Consider the following 23,582-nt stretch of genomic DNA (forward strand, 5'->3'; position numbering starts at 1 on the left):
CATTCCATCCCAATTTCATATGATTTATGATTTCTCTCTTAAGAATACTCTTATTCTTGTTCTTCCTTTCATGAGATAATATTGAGAGAGTAATTAACTCTTAATATCATCAAAGTTCATAATTCACTACAACACTTGTATTTACTATTGCAATTTCCTTGTGCTAGGATTTTGTTGTGTAGATTGTATCTCATTGTGAATTTCATTTATCATCCCAAGCACCTTTGTGGGAGAAATATCACAATAGGAAAGTGCATGAACGCCTTTTACTCATATCAAGTTTCCGATCGACTTCTCTGATTGTCGCAACCTTATCTTCATGGTGTCCATTTGGTGATTTACAAAGCAAGGAGTTCCATTGCCATCCACACAAGGGAAATACAAATCGGTTTGTTTTATTTGTATTTGCATTATATTTCCAATATTAGGGTGACAAAAAATATATGAATAAGAAGATCAAAAGATACCAAAGACATCATCCAATATAGAATTATTATAAAATAAAAAAATTAATTATTAATTAAATTAAAAATATTGACAAATATGTGGATGAAAGGAGGAAAGAAAAAAGTTTGGTCTAAACCACAAATCAAATTGGACTAAATTGTAGTTGTTGTATTTGGTTGATGTACGGCCTAAACGACCTGATCCGATTATTTTCAAAATAATTAGGTTTATGATTTGGTCTTGATTTTTTTATTTTTATACCTGATCAAAAACTGTATTATGATCTAAAAAAGTTAATTTATGATTTGTTAAAATATATCCCTACTTAGATTGAGATGTAGTATTTTTATGATAATATAAACTTGAGTTATGTTGATACAATCAACTAACTACTAATTATTATATTTGGTGATTGTAGCTGCGAAATATTTATTTAATCAATTATAACAAAAAAATCGTAAACCTAATCAGACTAAAATGTAATAAAATGATATAATCTGATTGAATCTAAAGATGTAAAAAGTCCAATATAATTACTCACATTTTAGTGTCAAATCAAATCAAATTCGATCTTGTGCGCTGGGTGACTACTTGTACCTACTCGTGGCTAAGAATCGAGAGAGCTCTAATCCCCCATATGAAACACGCCGGCTACTAAATTGTGCTGTTGAACCCGGGAAGATAATTATAGAGCGAGTGAGAGACAAAAAGACGTGCGTTTGACACTCGTTAATTTCATCACAGAAGAGGACTGAGATCTCCATTTCTCTCTCCGTCTTCTACAGATCCATTTTTCTCTTTTATCTTCTCTCTAAATCCCTCAATTTTTCTGAATTTTTCGTACTAACGCCATGATTTCCTCTAGCAAGCTTAAATCCGTCGATTTTTATCGGTTAGATTTCTTCTCCTACTCCTGCATTTCAATTTTTATTATGATATTTTGTCCTCTGACTATTCTGGATTGTCAATTTGATAAATTTATTGTACGATTACTATTCTAAAACTGTTACCGGATTCAGCATTTTTGCAATGTGTTTGATTTTGATTTTCATCAATCGATTTGGTTCGTGCTTTGGATGTTTAACGATTAGTAGATTAGATGAATTTTATGATTGATATTGTGAAAATGTACTATGATTATTTTAGTACGTACCACATTTTTTTTCATTGTAGAGGAGAATATGAGCTAAATCTTTCGAGTATATGAATCAAAGATATATTGTTTGAATTATTTTGATCATATACAATTGCTCTGTGATACTCCATTTTGTGATCTGATTGGAATTTGACTCTGTGAAATTCACTGGATTTTGACTATTGGATTTATACCACTACCTAATCAATGTATCAATTGACTTTTCATGGATTTTCTGTTTCCTTCAATTAATGTACCTTCTTTTTACTTGTTTGATGAAAAAACAATCTGGTGATTTCATTCTTCATTTACTGATATGACTGAAGCGGCATATGCTTCTTTTGCTTCACTAAATAGCCATCTTATCTAGTCCTTTTAATAATCAATATAATGAAGTATATATGACGGGAAGGATTGATTTTTTCAAGTGATTTGACATTTGGAGGGCTTTTGAATAAGCCAATTAGAGTACTGAAACTATTGTTCTGTAGGTAACTTATGTTACGGAGAGCATAGGGGTTACTGATAATTGCGAATTAGGCTTTGGTGCCTATCACTGATACTTCATATGAAGAAAATGGGTTAATTATGGTTGATAAATATGAACTTTAGGGTTAATTATTTTTCTCCGTACCATGAAGAATGAAAAAGGGAAGAGGAAGAAATAACTATTCCTTAGTGGAGTATCTAAAAAGCTTAAAATGGTGTCCCTGAGGCTATGCAGTGGGCATGAACACCATTTGTTCTAGCATTCTAGGTGTTGTCATTTCAGCGAGAAATTATTAGGAGTTTGAGGCACTTCAGGCTTAAGCACACTAGTGATGGTCACATAAAATTACTTGTCTATTTATGGTTGGTAACATATAGTAAAAATGAAGTAACAGTCGCAATCGCGGTAACGTAAAGGTTATGCGGTAACGGAAGGGATGCAATTATAATAGCGCCTAATTTTCGGTCGAATCATAAGATGTCTCTTGATACTGGCCCAAGACACGGTTTTTTAACACCTTTACAATGCGGTTATTAGTTCGTTTATTTTGAAAACCTTTACAACGTGGGTGATGCGATGCGACCTTATTTTTACTAGTGATGTTCAAAACCAGATTCGGAAATTCATGATCCGGTTCTATTTGAAAAAAATCGGATTATTGGATTTTTTTTAATTTTTATATTTTTTTGTAAAAAAATTATGCTTTTTACATATTATTATTATATTATTATTTAAGCTCATTTCAATTTCATTCTTTAATCAAACTTATTTTTAATGTTGGAAAAAAAATCATTTTGGGAATATGATTGGATTTTTAAAAGTCTAAATTAATTTACAATAGACTAGTTATGCAACTTAATTGTAGTTGAGAATTGTAAATAGTAGTATATTGACTATATTCAATAATCTAAACAAAATTATATATATATATATATATATATATATATATATATATATATATATATATATATATATATATATATATATATATATATATATATATATATATATATATATGGTCAAGTTCCACTGAGAACCAAGCTTATATGAGAACCGTGAGAACCAATCTCTCTGATAAAAATGTGTTACTTTTTCACAGAAAAGGTGTTATTTTTGGACAAAATATGTTACTTTTGTTTTTTAAAAAAATTTGGTACTTATTAGCAAAAATGTGTTACTTACAAATGCAAAGTGACACTTTTTTCAAAAAGTAACACCTTTTTATGTTAAAAGTAACACTTTTCTGTGAGTTTTTTTCAGAATTTTTTTCTTAAAGTAACATTTTTTTGCCTAAAAGTAACACGTTTTCAGTAAAAAATAACGCTTTTTTGTCAGGCAGATTGGTTCTCACAGTTCTCATATATGGATGGTTTCCACTTGAACTTCTTCATATATATATATATATATATATATATATATATATATTATATATATATATATATATATATATATATATATATATATATATATATATATATATATATACAAATTAATAGTTTGGCAAATTATTTGTTTTTGCTTCCCTGTTCTGTATGAATTTTGAGACCTTTTACTTTTTATGTTAGTTTATTTTAGGCTTAAATTTAAAGTGAGAAGAAAAATTACCTGATATGAATTGAGGTTTTGTTTAATTCTGGTGAAGTTGCTCAATTTCTTCATTCATTATTAAATTTTTTTTAATAGCACTGGGGCACCCTTTTACTAGAAATCTCATGGTGTATGTGAAACTGAAAGTTTCTTTGAATATGATAAATCATAAATCATCATAAATCATGGTTAAAATTTCCTAAGGGGAAATATTGACCAGTTTCTTATATATACATTTCAGTTGTATGTAGCTTTTTGCCGTATGGTAGAGATTTGAATACTTCTATATAGATGGATATATTTATTTATTTGTGGCAATAGCCACTCTACTGGCATTCATCTCTGATATTGCGTTGTATTTGGTGCCACCATTTATGCTGTTGTATTATCTTTTGGTTTCTGCAGAAAAATTCCTAGAGATTTGACGGAGGCATCATTGTCAGGTGCAGGATTATCAATTGTCGCTGCTTTCTGCATGATTTTTTTGTTTGGTATGGTAGGTAATTGGTAGTTTATGTCTGGTATTTTCAGCTTATGTAATTTTTGTTTTGTCATGCATACTTACATCTTCTCAGACAATGTCATCCTTTATTCATCCTAATTCTGTTCCCTTTTAACTTTTTTCTATTTACCTTTTTCCTATTTACCCTTTTTGGGGGAGCAGTGCTTGTGGCCTGCAGTGTTGAAATCCTTTTTACTTTTTGAATTGAAGCTTCAGGTCCTAATGTTGTGACTTCATTGTCAAGCTCTCACATGAGCAACTACTAGTCTGAGATTTTATAACTAATAGTTTTGTGGATTGCTTTAGCTTATTTGGGGACTTGAATGATTCTTGAATGAGCTCAGCTTCAAATTTTAATGAACATTTTCCATGATTTTTGTTTGATCAAGACAAGGAGTAAATTGATTAGTGCTTTGAAAGTAACTTATGACTAAGCATCATTTTAATTGACTTCTAGAATATTCTATTTACACTTGAGGCCAATTATTCTTCTGTGGCACTGTAGTTTCTGTTTGCTGCACTTCTGTCGTACATTCTATTTTTTTATTATTGAAAACATTGTAATAGTTATCATTTTCTCTTTTCTAAACTTCTTTGAGGTAAAAAAATTCATATTTGATTGCTGTTTGGTGTATATTTTGAATTAAAGTGCTCTATATTCAGGAGCTTAGCAGTTACTTGTCCCTCAATACCTCAACTGCTGTGGTAGTTGATAAGAGTCCTGATGGGGAGTTCTTGCGCATTGATTTCAATATGAGGTACGATATGGCCGTACTGGTACTAATTAACCAAATTAGTTTGCTTTGCGTTTATTTAGTTCTCTCCTCTATGACCGGCATGTGGCTTAATATTGGAGTGGCAATGACTCCAAATATTTCTGAGGCCAACGCAATTCAGCATTTTAATTTAGTAAAAATATATCAAATTGATGTATTCAAAGCTTTTGGAAATATTGTTTACATATGCATTATACTGGGTACATGTATGTATTTTCATGTCTTGCTGTTATTTGTCATGGTTTCATTTCATTTTGTTAGTGTTTGTGGTGTGAATGACTTTCCCGCAAGAAGGCACTTGAAAGGGAAGACGAGAAAGAAGCGTATGGGTATATGTAAGTTTCATCGGAAGAAAGAAAATGCCCATTTCCCATTGGAAAAATTACCTAGAATAATTCAAGTTTTTACTGATTTCTTAGAACCAAGCTTATATGATAAATGTGAGAACCAATTTGCCTGATAAAAATGTGTTACTTTTTCACAGAAATGGTGTTACTTTTGGACAAAAAAATGTTACTTTTATTTTAAAAAAAAGTTGGTACTTTTTAGCAAAAAAGGTTACTTTTCAGGAAAAAAATATTTTTCAAAAAAATAAACATAATACAAAGTAACACGTTATTTCCGAAAAGTAACACCTTTTATGTAAAAAGTAACACCTTTTTGTGAGTTTTTTTTCAGAATTTTTTTCTTAAAATAACATTTTTTTGCCTAAAAGTATCATCTTTTTTTTATAAAAAAAGTAACACTTTTTTTGCCTAAAAGTAACATTTTTAGATAAATTAAATTGGATAAAAAAAGCAAGCTTTCCTTCAACTTTCATCTTAATTCTTGCATCCAATAACAAAAAAATTTCACAAATCAATTAAGTGATTCAAATCACATCTTCTTCATCTATTCCCAATTGAAAAACTCATCAATAAGCTCCGAATTTAGATTTAACTTGAAATAATGTAAACAAAGAAAGCTTTAAGCAAATATCTAATTGTAATTAAGAGGGTGGTTCATGGGGTGATGGCTGAGTAGAGTTGGCAGCTGAGGTTGGTAAGGGATCTAGGTCACCCGACAGGTTGTCTGGGCTCGCTGGCAGAGAGATGGGCTGAGCTGATGGTTGGCCGTGCGGAGGGAAGGTACGTTGGCAGAGGGACAAACAGCTTTCTGGTTTGGAGCATGCAAGGCATAACAAAGTTAGACCTTGGCTGAGATAGAGTTTGGTGTCGGTATGAGGGAGGGGAGTGGGATGGGTGGGTGGTTTATAATTTTTTGTTTTTTCTAATTTAATTTTAGTTTTTTTTTTGGCCAAACATCTGGTTTTACAATTACAAGTACCAAGTTATCTGGGTGCATCATAAGCCCTAAAGTTTGTATTATTTATGGTTAATCAAAAGGTAGGATTATTGTGGGAAAATCAACGAAAGATTAGATCATTGTAGGTAATTTTTTTTCTCATAGGGACAAAATTTTTTTGTTCTCAGGTTTCAAATTATAATGGATTGCTTATTGATTGCTCACTAAATCTTGTCCTTATTATCTTTTTGAAGCTTTAGATATGGTCAATTGGGAACATTCATTATTATCACAAGGGAAGTTATATACATTTGATCCCCAAACATCAGAGGAAACCTAGGCCAATCACTTAATGACATTCAGGGATAAAAAATGGCTTGTTGCAACTTGTATTAACACAAAGTAAATCATCAAGTTTCCGAGGTGTAATAATTTATTTAATTTAAAACAATCCTTAGTTATAAAAGCACGAGGTGCATCGAAGCCCAAAAGGTTCTAAGAGTCTAAGCGCGTAGTGCAAGGCGAAGGTACGACATTTTTGTAGGTGAGGGACATTGTTTCTCTAAGAAGCTTAAAAATCAATTAAAAAACTTATATAATACTTAAAACAACATGACATTCATATTATAATAGCAAGAAGCAGTTAAACATTCTTTATTATTATTGCAATAAACACTACTTTAGCACATAACTATCATAATGAGAATATGAAGAATACTCAAAAGTTTTTTTCTTCTTCTTCTTCACCCACTTTTTTGCTTTGTGTTCCTTTTATGGATGGAATTATATCTCGAACTTTATGTTTAAGTGATTTTGGGTTTGAAGTTTTATTTCTTTTTCAGAAAAACAAACTTAAGTTAAATACCTAACCATACGAGGAGGTGCACAAGGCGCGAAACGCATTGAGGCGCATACCCTCTTGTAGTGGGCTTTGTCTCTTCGAGTTGAGGCATTTTCAGCGGAGCCTGGGCTTAAGGTGCACTAGTCCCAAAACGAGGCACACTTTTTAAAACTAAATTCAATCTCGATTAGGCCTAAACTTTATAGTTTTTTTTGGCTTTGATTGTAAGGGATTGTAGCAAGATGACTCTCACGTGCTCTTCTGATATAATTGAAGTTAGAGATGATATTTGCTGTCAAGTGCTATTCAAAAAAATTTATTTGTTATCCAAGAGTAAGATTGCTTACATGTGACCTCCAAAACTCAATGGGAGTGGGGATCCACTCATTGGATATCTGAAGTAATGGAATGTTTTAAAAGAAATTTACCTCTTGTATCAGCATAACAGTTAAATCACCCCAAGCTGCTATTTTGATCTGCTCTTTGGCAGACATTACCTAGTGCTATAGGAGTATTTACTAGTAAAATCTGCTTTTTGAAGTTGAATGCACTTTTCTACTTAACAAAAGTACCCTTTATTTTGTGGAGATAGATTGTACCCTTCACGAAGTTATGTATTGGGTGTTGGATGTACTGTAATTTGTGATTTTGTCCATAAATTTTTCTGGTGCATCAAACATGTATTAGAACAAATTTTTCGTCACTTTTGAAAGAGCCTTAAAGAATTCCCTCATTTTAAGCATTCTGGTCAATGACTGTAGTAGTTGTGGATCATGGTCTAAAAAGCAGTTTCTGCTTCATATGTGATGATAACCATTACTTTTCTCTTCACTGTGAATGGTGCATCTTTTTGGAGATTCTCCTATTTATTTCATCACAGTCTCATTGTTTGTGTTAGTCACTTAGTATTAATCGGATAGAGTCTATCAGACTCTCACATCCCATAACATGCTGTTAATTTATCACATCAGCCTCATAACTAATTTAATAACTTAATTAGTCTGGTCTACCCTCATCCAATTATCTTTTCTATTTTGTCTTAAGGTTTTTTTATAGCAATATTAACACGTTTCATGAAATTCATGTGTAGCTTTCCAGCACTTTCTTGTGAATTCGCTTCAGTGGATGTGAGTGATGTATTGGGAACGGTAAGATATTTACTTGTTACTTTATGTTACTAAGATTCTTTATGCAACCATATGAATGCAGCCATGATGTATAATGTTTGTGCAGGGTTTGCCTGTTGCCAATTTTTCTTTTAAATCTATTAACATGTTCATCTTTTGGTGGGAAATGTTCCTTTTTTGTTCAGGATGGACGGTGCCCAAGTTTGTATTGGTTTATAACTAATTTTCTCTATTTTAATTTTTTGTTTTGGAAAAAACCCTTCAATGTAGTTTTATGCCGGTTTCCTCTTGTAAGCAACTCTCTTTGTATATCGGTTATAGTTAGAATATAGAGCAGCAAGTCGACTGTTCATGAAATGTTCACTATTGCTATGAATATTGTAGTAAACCAAAAAAGATCGACTGATGCCATTGCTGTTGGTGCTGCTTATCTGTCTGAGTTAGGAGATGGCTGTTGTGTGATAGATCAATGGTCTGGTGGTTTCCGTCTCCTTGCCAGGGTATGATTTAGATTGACTATATTTGACCTCCCATGTTCCATCATCGATGGAAACCTATTTCAAGGCATTCAAGCAACGTTGATTTACTGGTGGTCTCTATCAATTGCACCAATGCCATTAAGTGGCTCCCACCTTTGGGAGGCGGGGTTGAGAAGACGGATTTACCCAATTTTACCCTTGTTATACCCTTGTTTGTGATAATAAAGAGGTTGTTTTGATTGACCATTGTTAGTAAACATCATCTACAACTTCACATAAACATAAAGTGCACATGATTTAATGAGTCATTTTAATATAGTCCATTGTAATCCAAAACCAAAGAACTATAAATCTTTATTCGTACTCGTATCGAAATAAGGGATGTGATCTTATCTTTAATAAATTCAAATATTGCCGTAAGCCCGAAACTATGCTGTTTTTCTAGGAATGGTTCCCTCTCTTTTCAGGGCCTTCTTGTCCTCTATTTTTAGTTTGTTTTGATTTAGTGGATAGATGCTGTCTCTGGAAACTCTTTTGTGTCCAATTTTTGACTTTTTGTATTCTAATGCGATTGCTTTCTATGTGTTTCTTTTTCTTTGTTTTTTCCTTTTCTCGCTCAACCTTTTTATTGCATTTTTGGATCTTTTGAATTTTCATTTTTTTAATACTTGCAGAACAGGTTGAATATCACAAAAACAATCCGCAAATTTTCGATAGATTCACATTTGAGACCAACTGGTCCTGAATTTCTATCTGGACCCACTACAAATCTCGTTAAGCATGATGATGATGGCGAGGAAGACTATGGTGAAGGTTCTCTTGTCCTAAGTGGGCAAAATTTTGATAGAGTCGCGCAGGAGTGAGTTTCAATCCAAATATTATGAATTTATATTTGTTCTTTTGTTGGTTGTTTTCTCGCTGATTCTTATAGGAATTTGCTTTGTGCGAGGTTTTAAAGTGAGGCAAAGCAAATAAGAGCTTTCTAAGTTCTATGCCTTTTTTGTGTTTGGCTCTAGTCTTCTGTTCCCAATGAGTAGGATTAGCACAAAGACTTCTGTACTGATTATCGCAAAGTTAAAAAAATTGCATTAACATCTACCTTCGTTACATCCTTTTCATTCTACTTTCTGCCCACCTTTCATGAACACCACCTCAATCAAACTCTCCACCCGCCACTCACCGCTACCTACCAGAAAACCGTCTACTTTCTGCAGGTCTCACCATTTTAGGATCCAGCTTGCCAGAGTAGAGATAAGCAGTAGTTTTGGCACTAATCTGCTCGCAGCGGACTGCTGGTAGCTGGAAAAGCCACATTCTTTTACTCCAACCTCTCAATGTTTAAAAAACTAACAGTTACACGGAAGTTTGTGTTTCAATAAATATCATGCTGTTCAATAGTAGAACTAGAAGTAGGTGGGTGGAAATGTTAAATGCTGGCACATGGCAGTGGAGTTGGTTAGGAATTTTGTGGGTTGCTGTTAATTAGGAAGGAGACTGGCCCAGGAATGTACATACGATTGCAGTATTTTGGGGATTGAGAAACACTGGATCGACAATTTTATTCTATTTCCTTAATTTCAACTTTAACTGCTACCGATTGGCTGTTTAGTTCTTCCCCTTATTAACAATGTAATGTAAGGATTGTAGAGGCTTTAATTTCCTTTTTCTTCCTGATCTTTTTGCTTCCTTTCTTTTTACCTTGATGGCTCTTAAAGTCTTATATGATTGATTCTGCATTGGTTTTTGGATTAGTAGTTATATTAAAGGTTTATGTCTAGTATAGTTTTTGTTTGATTAATAGCAATAGCATATAATATAACTTTCATTTGATTGACATCCAGTTTTCCTTTTGCAGGCATGATATTTTGGTCGTCAACTTTTATGCTCCTTGGTGTTACTGGAGCAAAAAACTGGTACACCCTCCATATAACAATAAGTGTCATTAATTAAAACCACCTTTTGTTTTTTTTGTCTCGAAATGGTCATTGTTCTACTATATTAACTTGTGTTAATTTTGCTCTTCCTGAACAAAAAGGCATTACTTAGTTCAAATTCTTTATTATCTTAAAATTGAATCCTTTTCATGAAAGGCACTTCGTTCAATTAATGTTAATTGCCAAGGATGTTATTGTCTGTTTAGATGAATTGACTGACATTGGTGTTTGGGGATTCTGTATAATTTTGTATACTTAATAGATATCATAAACTTTAAAAGCTGAGATATTATAAGTCACGGTCTTGAAAAATTTTGTCTATAATAATATCAATAAGATAGGGTTGGGTCATTAGTGAAACACTTGCTGAAAGATGATGCTACACAGGTTGAGTTCCTAGTTTATTTGTAACTTTCGGATTGAGTTGTAAAGTTACTTTTTGAAAAATATGATGATGAATCGTTAAATCATAGGAAAAATTAATGAGAGATGGTACAAAATAAAAATTAGAAATTAAGAATAAATTTTTAGAATCGAATCGTTAAATCGTAGGATCGTAAAAACGTGTTATGATTCGAATCACTCACTTGTTTTTGGATCGTAAAATCGTAGAATTGTAGATCAGAATCGTGATTTTAATAACAATGGATGGTGTTAAGTGGAGGCTCGAGGCTAGATCTTCAATTTAGCTGCCTCCCCTTAGAAGTCTTCAACTGTAACAAATAAGCAGCCAATACATGTATTACTTAAGACATGGTCCTGACTCCTGTTAGTCAAAGTATACAATTCCAGATTCCTTGTACTGAATTGATTAAGATTGGTAGATGGCCTAAAATTCAAATCTAAAAGAAATTAATTTGAAATTTTTGAGACATGTCAATTTGCTTCCGTGATTCATGCTACTGAAGTGAAAACAATGGTATTGATCCTCTTGGAGCTCTTAATTTTAAATTCATATTTTAGATGTTGGTTACTGACAAACTAATATCATGAGACACTATTATGCCTCTTGATGGACTTTCACCCCATAAATTCCAAGTTTTAATTAGAGTCACTGCTATATACTTTTCAAACCATCTTTCTGTCTTGCCTTTCACCTGTCTCACAGAACTGAAGAATTACTCAACATTTACGTGTTCTAAGTGATCTGAAAAAAAAACCAAGTGGAAGAATTTAAGTTACGCCACTATAGTGTCTGTTGCTTATTAAATCTGCACAATTCTTATGTTATCCTGTATTTCACTTCTTGCATATTCATATTTGAAATGTGCTTTTTTCTTGCAGAGACCTGCATGGGAAAAGACAGCAATGATCATCAGAGAGAGGTAGGCAGTAGGCAGTTGGCAGTAGGCTACATTGATTTGCTTTATCTTGGGGCATGATAACTCATGATTGGTTGATGCCATAGTCCAGAGGAAGTTTTAGTCATTTTTTGATTGGTTATGAATTTAGGTGACTTTGGTCTAATTTTGTCGTTAATGTTTCAGACATGATCCAGAAGCTGATGGCCGTGTTGTTTTGGGGAATGTAGACTGCACTGTTCAAGTTGATTTGTGTAGGAGGTATATTTCTGTATCATTTTTTCTTTTTTGGATATTATTTTGTGTTTTGGTGGTGAATAAAAAGTCAAAATGCTAAAGTTTTTTTCTATATGTGAGAAGATTAGCAAAAGCTATATATACTATTGTTATTTGTCTGATTATAAGATGATTTGTCTAGAGTATCTGCTTGCTTATATCCGAAAGCAATTGGCAGTTGGATTCATGTTTTGAAGTTCTCAAACATCTTGGCGATTTAAAAAGTGTGTTTTTGGCTGCTGACAGCCGATTGATTTAAATTTTTTTGAAAAATTTCAATTGTCTGAATTTTTCATGAAGTAGACAATAAACTACATACCAACTTATTGTGGATTTTCTTTATAGCATCAAGGACACTTTTGAGTTATCATATCATTATATGTGTGCTTTGGGGAAGTGCATTATACTCAATACCAAAGTGGGATAAAGTGTTCCTTGTTCTGGACATTCATCTTGAATAGAATTTTGTCCGTTATCATTAATTTGAAATTCTATAGTTTCTTTTTCTAGAATGGAAGTTGATCTGTGTAGTAGTTATTACTAAATGGGTGTGAAGTTGTGATATGGATCATTTATGTACATCTATAGGTTATGAAGTTGAATAAGTTCAAAAAAAAAAGGAACTGGCATAGAATCGCATGACTTTGTTTAAAAATTTTTAGTTTGTGTGGGCCTCCTTGAAGCCTAGGTCCACTTCTCCATGTATACTGTCTCATTGCTCACCATAGCTGAAGACAGCCAGGGAGCAAGAGAGAATAAAGCTGTCAAGGCCTCAGCCTCAGGCTTCCCAAGCAACAATGTTGACATGACATGAGGTACCAGAGGAGTGACAAACATGATGGGCATGAAGAGAGAAAAAGGAGCAAGGGGCAATACTGGTGATAGCAATGGGAGAGAATGGATGATGTACTTTCGAGATGAGATGGGAGAAGACAATGGTCTACAGGAAAGGTGAAATAGTTGTGGTTGGGAAGTTAAGAGTTGGTGATAAGTTGGGAAGTTATGACTGTTTGTTTGTGATGCAAATTTTTGTACAGTTATGCGGCTTTACACCCATGCCCTGCGTGCTTCTATCCTCATCATGTAGCCTCTTTGAATCAGAAAATTGCATTGAATCTATTTTCTTCCAGTTATGAAATTATCTTAGATTTTGCGGAACGATCAACTTGTATTGCTATTTAACATGGATACATAGGAATCCAAGCTTCCTGATGCTTGAAGGAAACCACAAGATGAGTCATTCAGAATCAGAATATTTGTTTTTGGAAGTCAAGAAGTTTTAATTTTTTTGAGTTGACATGGATTTTGCTGTTTTACTTTGGAGCTGTTTGGATTTTGGGGATGTGATCTGCAAAACTTCTTGACAATAAGATTCATTGCCTCTATATTTGGATGATTTGAGATTCCGTTCTGATTTTCGTTTTGAAAAGCTTCCATAATTCACGATGCCAGATTTGTATCTTAATTTTTCTATATTTTTGCTTTTGCTTGATGTTAACTTTTAGTTATGTACTGGAGCATGAATACTTTCTTAATGGATGATTTGACGTAATTGATATTTTCAGGCATCATATACAAGGCTATCCATCTATCCGAGTTTTTCGTAAAGGAAGTGATGTAAAGTAAGTCAAATCTAGTTCTCACCGTTCTTCATTTTTATTATCTTGGTTGTAGTAACAAAAGTGCCAGTCAAGAGGTGAAGTTTTATTCTATTTTCCTGGTTTATTATGTGTTTTTTTTATATATCTGTTCTTATGCCAACGTGCACCACTTATTAGTCATTTCATTTATCACTATAATAATTGGTCTTTACTTGTGTGAATGATAATAGGATTTTTCAAACCGTACCATAATCATTGCATTGCCCGCATGCCAAATTGCCTGTAGTCCTACTTATTTGCTTGTCAATTTTTGGAACACTATCGTTTTGTAAGTTTGAGGTGTTACTGGAAATGGCTGTCATGATCACCGCTTTCTATATCCACCATCCACCCTCCCAAAAGAACAAAAGAAAATGATCGATAGAATCAATCCTAAATAGATATGTCTAGCATGCTGCTCTGTATTAAATCCTGCCTCGCTTGCGTTTAGGTGCAGGTCAGCTGTGTTTATCTTTTCAATAATAAAGGCAAGCAAGGTTGTTTTAAAAGGGAATTTGAATGCATTGCTTGTGCACAGAGAAAAGGAACTATAGGATAGTTCATTTAGACCTTTATTTCACTACTGAAATTGAAAGTTGAAAATATTGCTTATAAGACTCAGATCTATCTTTTTTGAAAATGGACAGTCAACAGATAATAACTAGTCATATTTATTTATGATTGGAGAGAATTTTGTTGATATTAGTCATGACGTCTTTGAGACAATTGTTCTTTTTTTTAAACCACACACTAGTCACAAACTAAGGTATAAAATATCCTGACATTATTAGTTGATGTTATATTAGCTGCTGGTATAGTGTGAAATTGATCCATTTTCTGTGCTATAAGGTTGGTGTCTCTCTTGGAAGCTAATTTAATTTGTTAGTGACTAATTTCTTCTTGAAGTTGGCATTAGTATTGCATCTGGACTAGAACTCTTTGGTAGTGAGTTGACCCTTTTGAATCCCTTGGGATATGTAAGCTTAAGGCTTCTCTGTGTTCCTATGTCAGGGTATATCCTTGTTGGTCAATGCTCTCCTTGCAGTCTTGAATCCCCTTTATTATTGTCCTTGCGACCTATAAATTATTGAAACCTACTGGAGTAAAAATTTATTATCTCAACTTAGGAATATCTTGGGCTCTTCATTTCACTTCGTGTATGTTGGATCCTTGACACTGCAACAAGGTTCTGACACAAAAACATTTGATTTTGAGCCAAAATCGTTGGATTTTTGTAAATTAGCATATTCTCAATAACGAAGGTTATAATATTATTGAATGTAAGAAAAATTGAATGAGTTTCTATCAAGAGTTCCACCCATTTATTTCTTTATTTATTGGCTACTTCCATTTCTTGGAATGTTTTCACTATGGTACATCACTTACAAACGGCTCCCAATAGACTCAAATTATACATGCATCAGTGAAAAATCATTTCCTTTGCATAGCTGTTGGATCCAGACTAGGTTTTGTTATTATGGTGATCTCGATTAAATGAATTTTTCATCTTTTCTTGTATATACATATTTCTGTTAATTTGTTACAAAAGTTATCCTGCATATATTATTTTATTAGGAATGACCTCTACTATATTTTTTTGCTGAGTTCATATATTGGAATTTACCTCATTTTTGTTAAAATTGATCAAACAGGGATGACCATGGACATCATGAACATGAATCTTACTATGGGGACCGTGACACTGATAGTCTTGTCAAGGTAATTGGTTATCAAATTGAGAATCCTTCTTTTTCTGAGTTTGATACTTGTTGCCTGCTCATTGCATTTATTTCTTACTCGTTTCTCCATATGTGGATGGAGTTTTTAGATGTGGTGATTTAAAGGCGTCTCTGTTTTGTAGTTTGTAGAGTCTCTGGTTTCACCAATTGCATTGGAGAACAAGGCTCTCGCCCTTGAAGATAAGTCTGGCAATAAGACTGAGCATATAAAGAGGCCAGCGCCATCTGCAGGTGGATGTAGAATTGAAGGATTTGTCCGTGTTAAGAAGGTAATCAAAGCCTATTTTAGATTCATTGGACCAAATGCTTACCCAGAGACTACAAACACACAATGCAAAGCGTTGAATCATGTGACTACTGTCTCAGTCCACATCACTTGTATTGTGTGAATCTTTAATACTTTATCTGTGCCCTGTTGTCTTTAATTTTTTCGACCACATTTACCATATGATACTATTTCTCTTGGGTATACTTTTTACTTGTTCTGCTTGTTAAGTATGTTGATGTTATTCCTTTCAGGTTCCTGGAAATCTTATTGTATCCGCTCGTTCTGGATCACATTCATTTGATGCATCTAAGATGAACATGTCTCATATTATTAGTCATCTTTCATTTGGCAAGAGAATTACGCCCAAGGTGATGAGTGATGTCAAAAGGATCATACCATATCTTGGTGCAAGTCATGATCGATTAAGTGGTCGATCATATATCACTCTAGACGACTCGACAGATGCAAATGTTACTGTGAGTTTCCAGCTATTCTTTGTTTTATTCATCTGTAACTTATTTTTATTAAAGTTTGGGGCTGGAAGTTCAATGCCGAATTAGCCCATGGTTTCCAGGCTCCATTAATCCAACTGTAAGAATACTTGGCTTCAAATTTAAAAAATTAAAAAAAATGAACAGTTAATTTAGGTTTGCTCCAGGAAAGGCATTAGTCATAGCTGCATAGTACATTCCAGAACTGAGTTTTATGTACGTTTGATGTTTGAACTACTGGAAATGAGGAATGTATTTAGTGAAAATATCTCTACTAAACAATATAATTCTGGGTTGTGTGCTGGATGTAGAAAATTGTATAGGTGAGTGATCTGTGGACATTACTTGCTTTCATGATAAAATACTCCTGTGTGACTGGATGGGATAAAAGATCTTTTAAAAATAATACTTCTATGTATTTGCTGAAGCCTGCAAGGGAACACATTCCATTCCATTACCCCAATGCCGTTAAGTGGCTCTCACCTAGGGTGAGGTTTGTTAACGATAAAACTAACCAAGTAGTTATTTCTGATTGACCCTTGATAGCAAACATCATGTGCAACTTCACGTAAAAAAGAACTGAACATGATTTTAAGTGGCATTTTTGAGCACACATGAATATCTGATTCAGTGAATTTTGGATCACTGCAGATTGAGCATTATCTTCAAGTGGTAAAAACTGAAGTGAAAACATCAAATGATCGCACATTGGTTGAGGAGCATGAATATACTGCACACAGTAGTTTGGTTCAGAGTCATGACATCCCAGTCGCCAAATTTCACTTTGAGCTCTCTCCTATGCAGGTATGTATTATGAATGTACAGCACGCCTAAACTTGGTAAAAGAGGAAGTTTACATGTTTGCAAAAGATGTTATTTCTAGTTGACCCTTTATTGCAACTTTTACATAAACAAGAAGCAAATATCGCTTTAATGAGCTATTTTACTTGATTTATCCTGTTATTATTCAAGACCAAAGAACTATACATTTTTGGCTTTTGTTGGAAAATGAAAATGCACACCATTTACTGCAAAAACACAAATATTAAAATATTCCTGTGACTTAAACCTGTCATCTTTAACCTCTACTTTTCTTGTCCAGGTGCTCATCACAGAAAATCCCAGATCTTTTTCGCACTTCATTACCAATGTTTGTGCTATCATTGGTGGTGTCTTCACGGTTGATATCTGTACTCATTTCTTTCCTCGTTAATGCGATATTGGCTTGTCATCACTTTTACGAGAGGATAATTCTGTTTTTCCAGGTTGCTGGGATCTTGGACTCTATTCTGCACAACACACTTCGGCTGGTGAAGAAAGTTGAGTTGGGAAAAAACTTTTGATGGAAAGCAACACATCTTATGGTCTTGCTTCCCAATGCAGGAGGAAGAGGGCTCTATAGTCTAGTGTTGTATGTTCACAATTTTCCACAGGCCCTGATATTCAACTATAGAAATTTCAATTGTGCAGTAGGGTGCGGACAGTATATAGAGAAAGATTGACAACATCTGTTCGATTCTCTTTTATTTCTTTTTAGAGATACTTTTATAATTTCTCATTAGACATATTGACATACAGATAGACATACAGTAGCTTCTTCCTTCATTCTCTTCTGAATTCGACAAGTGTTGCATTGTTACCACAATTGGTAATGAAGAATAAATCAACAATGCATGCGGATTGTAGTGATACTCAACTTCTCCTTTTGTTTGGTCTATGAGATCTGACTTGCTTGTCTTTCATTAGGGTTTAGGAGTAACGATGCAAATGATCTGATGTGCTCCTAAATTGCCTGTATCAACACATATTATGGCCTATCAAAAATTGCTTGAATATAGTGAAATAAAATAAATAATTAAATTGATCTTACAGTTTGATTTTTGGATATGTAAATAGGAGCAATGAAATCTTAAATTACCATCAAACCCATTAGATCTACTATTTTCAAATTGATTTGCGGCTTTATACCTCCTCAGAAAGTGACTTGTGGAAGATTTTTCTATGTGTTTTGATTACAAAATTTCAAAAAGTGACTGAGTATCTACGAACAAACATTATGAAATTTATAAAATATATATGATAAAATTCTATACATTTGGACAATTTTAGCAATATGAATATATTTTAACTTCTTTATATCTATAAAAAATTATGTTTAATACATTTCTCTCTATGTATGAAATATCTTCAATGTAACCAACAATATGAAATAGAGGGAGTAATTAATTAACATAGGTCTACAATCATTCATTAAAGTTAGTTTATACTCCCTCTCGTTTTTTTACTTGTCTCATTTCTTTATTGGGTAAGTTCACTTTACCTGTTTTATTTTTATTTTAAGACCTATATTTATAGGTGGTTTCCTCATTTTCTTAATATTAAAAATATCTAATATTGCACATGGGTCCACTATTTTAGGTGGTCCCTTCCAATTTTTAATATCAAAAACACCCAATATTGCACATGAGTCTACTATTTTAGGTGGTCCCTTTATTTTTAATATTTGTGCCCAAACCAAATGGAACAACTAAATGGAATTGGAGGGAGTAATATTTAAAACAAAATTTGCAATATTTAAAAAAAAAGAAAGAAACAAAAAACAAAATCACTCGCCCACCGTGGGGCTCGAACCCACGACCACAAGGTTAAGAGCCTTGCGCTCTACCAACTGAGCTAGACGGGCACTATTATTAAGCTGGTAATACTTTTATTATATAGAGAAAATTATAATAAACTACCTTATCTAAAATTTTTTGCAAAAAACTACCTTATATAATACATTTCTTTGCAAAACACTACCTTATAACGGTTTTTAGCGTTTGACCGTTTAAATTAACCGTTGACTATCACGTGATAGTCACGTGACCTTATAAACCTTTCCTTCTTCTTCATTTCAGCCTTTTCCAGGCATCCGAATTCCCCAAATTCTGCTGGAATTTCACCTGAGAAATTGTTGTTGTATAATTGAAGCCAAACAAGCTTATTCAAGAATTTCAGCTCAGATAAATCACCTTCTAATCTGTTATTACAAGCATCAAATTGCTCCAAATTTGTCAAATTTCTGAACCCAAATGTTAATTTTCCGGTAAGATTGTTTCTCCAGATTTTAAGGTAATTTAGATTTTTTAAATTTGAAATTTCTAATGGATCAGGGACCTGCTGCTTTGTGCTGAGTTGCTTCCTTGGTCATGCAAAGTTCTCCTCGAGGCTTGCCTAGACTAATGCATCCCTTATGCACCATACACTTGTTTTTCGTCGCACCCTCTTCACGGCACTCCGAAGACCTCCACACGAGGGTGATTTGGTGCTTGATCTAACATCTTCATTCTCCGTTGCTGTCTTCTTCAATCTACTTCCATTGTTGCTGCCGAATGTATTAAATGGTTTTTGATTATTTTGGTATGAGATACTTGCCGATTTTATACCGAGAAGTAGCCGTAGAGGAGTACCGGTACTAAAACGTTTCTTTGTTGTTTCTTATTGTTCTTACTTTCTCAGCCTATTTCTTGATGTTTCTAATTTTTTAATTTTTGTGTAAAAATGTTCATAAAATGGCAATATAAATTCTTGTTTGATGTTAGATTTTTTCTGTTCCTCAGTCCTCTTATGTTTAATTAGTAATTTTAATCTAAATTGTTAAAGTTATATTTCTGATGTTATATTTTGTGTAAAGATGTTCATAAAATTGGTCCTTTATTGTTGAAAGCACTAACGTTTGGTTTGCAGGGGTGAGTCTTAGAAATGGAAAAGTATTTAGAACCTTTTTGGATCTAATAAGAATCCTAGATCCATTAGATTCGAAGTGTTTGGGTATGGGTTTAAAAATTTTAGAACCTCAGGGTTAGGATTCAGGTTTGGATCTATTTAAAATAAATGGGTCTAGATCGAGTTCTAGCTGGACGCAGCCCAAACCCCTCCCATGACCATCTCTAGCAACCCTAAATGCCCTAAGAACCGGCCCTGGTGTAATCAACCTTACTCAATTGATCTGTTTTGCTATATGACCAAATTATTTAGTTTAGCGTTATTACTTCTAGTTAAGATGTCACTGGTCATCCACAGTATAGTATATATTTTTCGTCAATTTTCATGTTTTGATTTAGTTGTTCATTGTTGAATTCTTAAAAGTTGTAATGGTTTGTATGAATAATTAATTAATAATACAAGATAAAAAGAAATTGGTACTTTTTAGAAAAATTCCAATGAAAAAAACTTTATATTTATGAGTTATAGAAACTATTAGTCAAAGCAAAAATGATTCAATTCTAAAAAGACTAAAACTAAATGATCTGACATAAAATTAACTCATTGATACTACAAAATACAAAGCTATTACATAACCACGAGAATTTCCACTTGTGCCACGATTTCAAGTGTAATAGAACTGATGATTTGTAGTATCTTTGACAAGTGAAATATATATTATGATAATTTAAGTAACAACTTGAATCATATTTAACTTTTTGAGATTAGTGTGTGGTCTAATTTGATGCTTTTGAACCATCTTTTTGTAGGAATTTGCTTGTTTCTTGCTCTTATTATTGACAGACTACATTATTATATGAACGAGATTAAGCGATTGAGGGAGAAATTAGAAGATTACGAGCACCAATACGCACGAAAAGCAGGCATGCTGCAGAATTAGTGCCACATTTTACAATAACTTCATCATGCTTATTGCAAAGTTATGATAAAATCTCTACAAGTTATTGTAAAATCTCTACTTTAATTTCAAAAACCTTTAATTTGAGGGAAAAAAAAAAAAGAAAATACTCATTAAAAGTACAGACTTATTAACTTGTGTGACATGAGCTCACAGGATTAATATGTAAAAGTTGTATATATGCAAAATTGGAATTGCACCAAAAATATTATTTCAAAATTAATTCATGATAAAATTGATAATTATCAGTTCTTGAGTTGATGACGCTTATTGCAATGTTATGAAAATTATGTAAATTTTTTTTTAGAAATCACTAGCTTTAATTTCAAAAGATATAAAAAAAATGATAATTATGTGAATTATGTCATATTTCTTTAAGAGCACAATAACAGTAAACTGTGATTTTGTATAGAAGCGTTTTTGGTTGTCAAAAGGCTTAATTAATTCTTCTATTCTGAGTATTTACATGTATTATATAATTACATTCTTAATCTAATTTAGGAATGAAATAAGGGCTGAATAATATACTGCCTAAAATACAATATGCTGATCTCTAAAGAATATTTCTGATTTTATTTGATTTCCTACTGATTTCCTACACTCCCCCTCAAGTTAGGTCGTAGGATTCAGCGAGACCTAACTTGCATATGGTGCTGTTGAAAGTTTCTGTAGAAACAGCTTTGGTGAGAATATCTGCAAGTTGTGCTTTAGAACGAACGAATTGTGGATCGATAACATCTTTCTCAAGTTTTTCTTTGATGAAGTGTCGATCAATCTCCACGTGCTTTGTTCGATCATGTTGTATTACTAGAGATGATGATGGCTGCTTGATTATCACAGAATATTTTACATGGTCTTTTCTGTGGAAAGGTTAATTCCCCAAGAAGTCTCCTGATCCATAGAATTTCAGTGATACCTTTTGCGATTCCCCGGAACTCTGCTTCTGCACTAGACAGTGCTACTACCTTTTGTTTCTTACTCTTCCAAGTGACAAGATTTCCTCCAACTAGGGTAAAGTATCCTGAAGTTGATTTTCTGTCGTCTCTATCACCAGCCCAATCTGCATCGGTATAAGCTAGGAGATCCAAATTATCATTCTTTCGAAACAGAAGTCCCCTACTGTTGGTTTTCTTCAGATATCTCAGTATTCGCATAACAGCAGTCATATGATGAACTTGTGGTTTGTGCATGAATCTGCTAACTACGCCTACTGCATATGCGATATCAGGTCTAGTATGTGAGAGATAAATGAGTTTTCCTACCAATCTCCTGTAACGGTCATGATCTGTAGACTTTTCTCCTTCAATTATCTGTAACCCATGGTTTGTTGTAATGGGTGTATCTGCAGGTTTACAATCAAGCATGCCGGTTTCTGCCAAGAGATCTAGAATGTATTTTCTTTGGCTAATGAAGATTCCCCTTTTTGATCGTAAAACTTCAATGCCAAGAAAGTATTTTAGGTTTCCCAAGTCTTTCATATCAAATTCTCCTGACAGTCTTTCTTTCAATATCTGTATCTCATCTGTATCATCACTTGTGATCACCATATCATCCACATAGATGATTAGACATGTAATCCGATCTTTTCTTTTCTTAAGAAACAATGTGTGATCTGAATTACTTTGTGTATACCCAAACTTCTTCATAGCAGATGTAAACTTCCCAAACCATGCACGAGGAGATTGTTTGAGACCATATAGTGCTTTCTTGAGTCTACACCCCTCTTTTATGTTGTATGTTTCTGAGAATCCTGGAGGAGGTTTCATGTACACTTCTTCTTCTAGTTCACCATGTAAGAAAGCATTTTTTACATCAAATTGGTGTAAGGGCCAATTTTTATTTGCTGCTATCGAAAAAAGGACCCGGATGGTATCAATTTTGGCTACTGGTGAGAAAGTCTCAGAGTAGTCAACACCGTATGTTTGAGTATATCCCTTTGCCACAAGCCGTGCTTTGTAACGCTCAATAGTTCCATCTGCATGATATTTGATAGTAAACACCCATTTGCACCCTACTGCCTTTTTCCCTTTGGGTAGCTCACATTTTTCTCAAGTCTCATTCTTGAGAAGTGCAGATATTTCCTCCTCCATTGCCTTCTTCCACTTAGGATCTTGAAGAGCCTCTTCCACATTTCTGGGTATCTTATTGGAGTACAGAGATGTGTTAAAGGCTAATGCTATCTGAGCTAAAGATTCAACATTGTTTTTGTCTGTGGGATATCGAGATCGTTTTGCTTCATATTCTGGATCATACCTCTTTGGAGGAACACCCCTTGTTATTCTCGGAGGTAATTCATACCTGTTAGACATCTCAACATTCTGATCATTGTTAGTTTCAACACCGGATTCTGTATCTTCATTACCAACTATCATATTATCAGAAGTATTACCCATTACCTCAGGTGATTCAGAAGAATCAGGATGCTCAGGAGCAGGAGCAGGAGTGGACTGGAGAGTAAGATTTTCAAGAGTTTTAGAGGCAGTGTCGGTGGTGTAACCTACTTGCTCTTTTGGATCTATCCTACTAAGACTTATGAGCCAGCTTAGATCCTCACTACGGTTCTCCCCCTGAGATCGAAGCGGGGCAAAATAATACGAATCCT

The 23,582-nt window shown here is 33.5% G+C and overlaps 1 protein-coding gene and 1 non-coding gene across 2 annotated transcripts; one reads left to right on the top strand and one right to left on the bottom strand.

Moving 5' to 3' along the window:
• The first annotated feature begins 1,084 nt into the window (after nt 1–1,084).
• On the top strand, nt 1,085–18,059 carry LOC130807849 (protein disulfide isomerase-like 5-4). Its single transcript, XM_057673212.1, has 15 exons — nt 1,085–1,339; nt 4,065–4,155; nt 4,825–4,919; nt 8,153–8,210; nt 9,343–9,527; nt 10,524–10,581; nt 11,887–11,927; nt 12,090–12,164; nt 13,745–13,801; nt 15,472–15,538; nt 15,681–15,827; nt 16,078–16,302; nt 16,969–17,121; nt 17,420–17,497; nt 17,583–18,059. The coding sequence occupies exons 1-15, from the start codon at nt 1,299–1,301 to the stop codon at nt 17,658–17,660; spliced, it is 1,449 nt and encodes a 482-aa protein (XP_057529195.1). The 5' UTR covers nt 1,085–1,298; the 3' UTR covers nt 17,661–18,059.
• Nucleotides 18,060–18,927: 868 nt separating this feature from the next.
• TRNAK-CUU (transfer RNA lysine (anticodon CUU)) lies at nt 18,928–19,000 on the bottom strand. Its single transcript has one exon. It is a non-coding gene; the product is annotated as a tRNA-Lys (tRNA).
• Nucleotides 19,001–23,582: the final 4,582 nt, after the last annotated feature.

This window comes from Amaranthus tricolor, chromosome 3, assembly GCF_026212465.1.
Source record: "Amaranthus tricolor cultivar Red isolate AtriRed21 chromosome 3, ASM2621246v1, whole genome shotgun sequence".
Classification (NCBI taxonomy): Eukaryota; Viridiplantae; Streptophyta; class Magnoliopsida; order Caryophyllales; family Amaranthaceae; genus Amaranthus; species Amaranthus tricolor.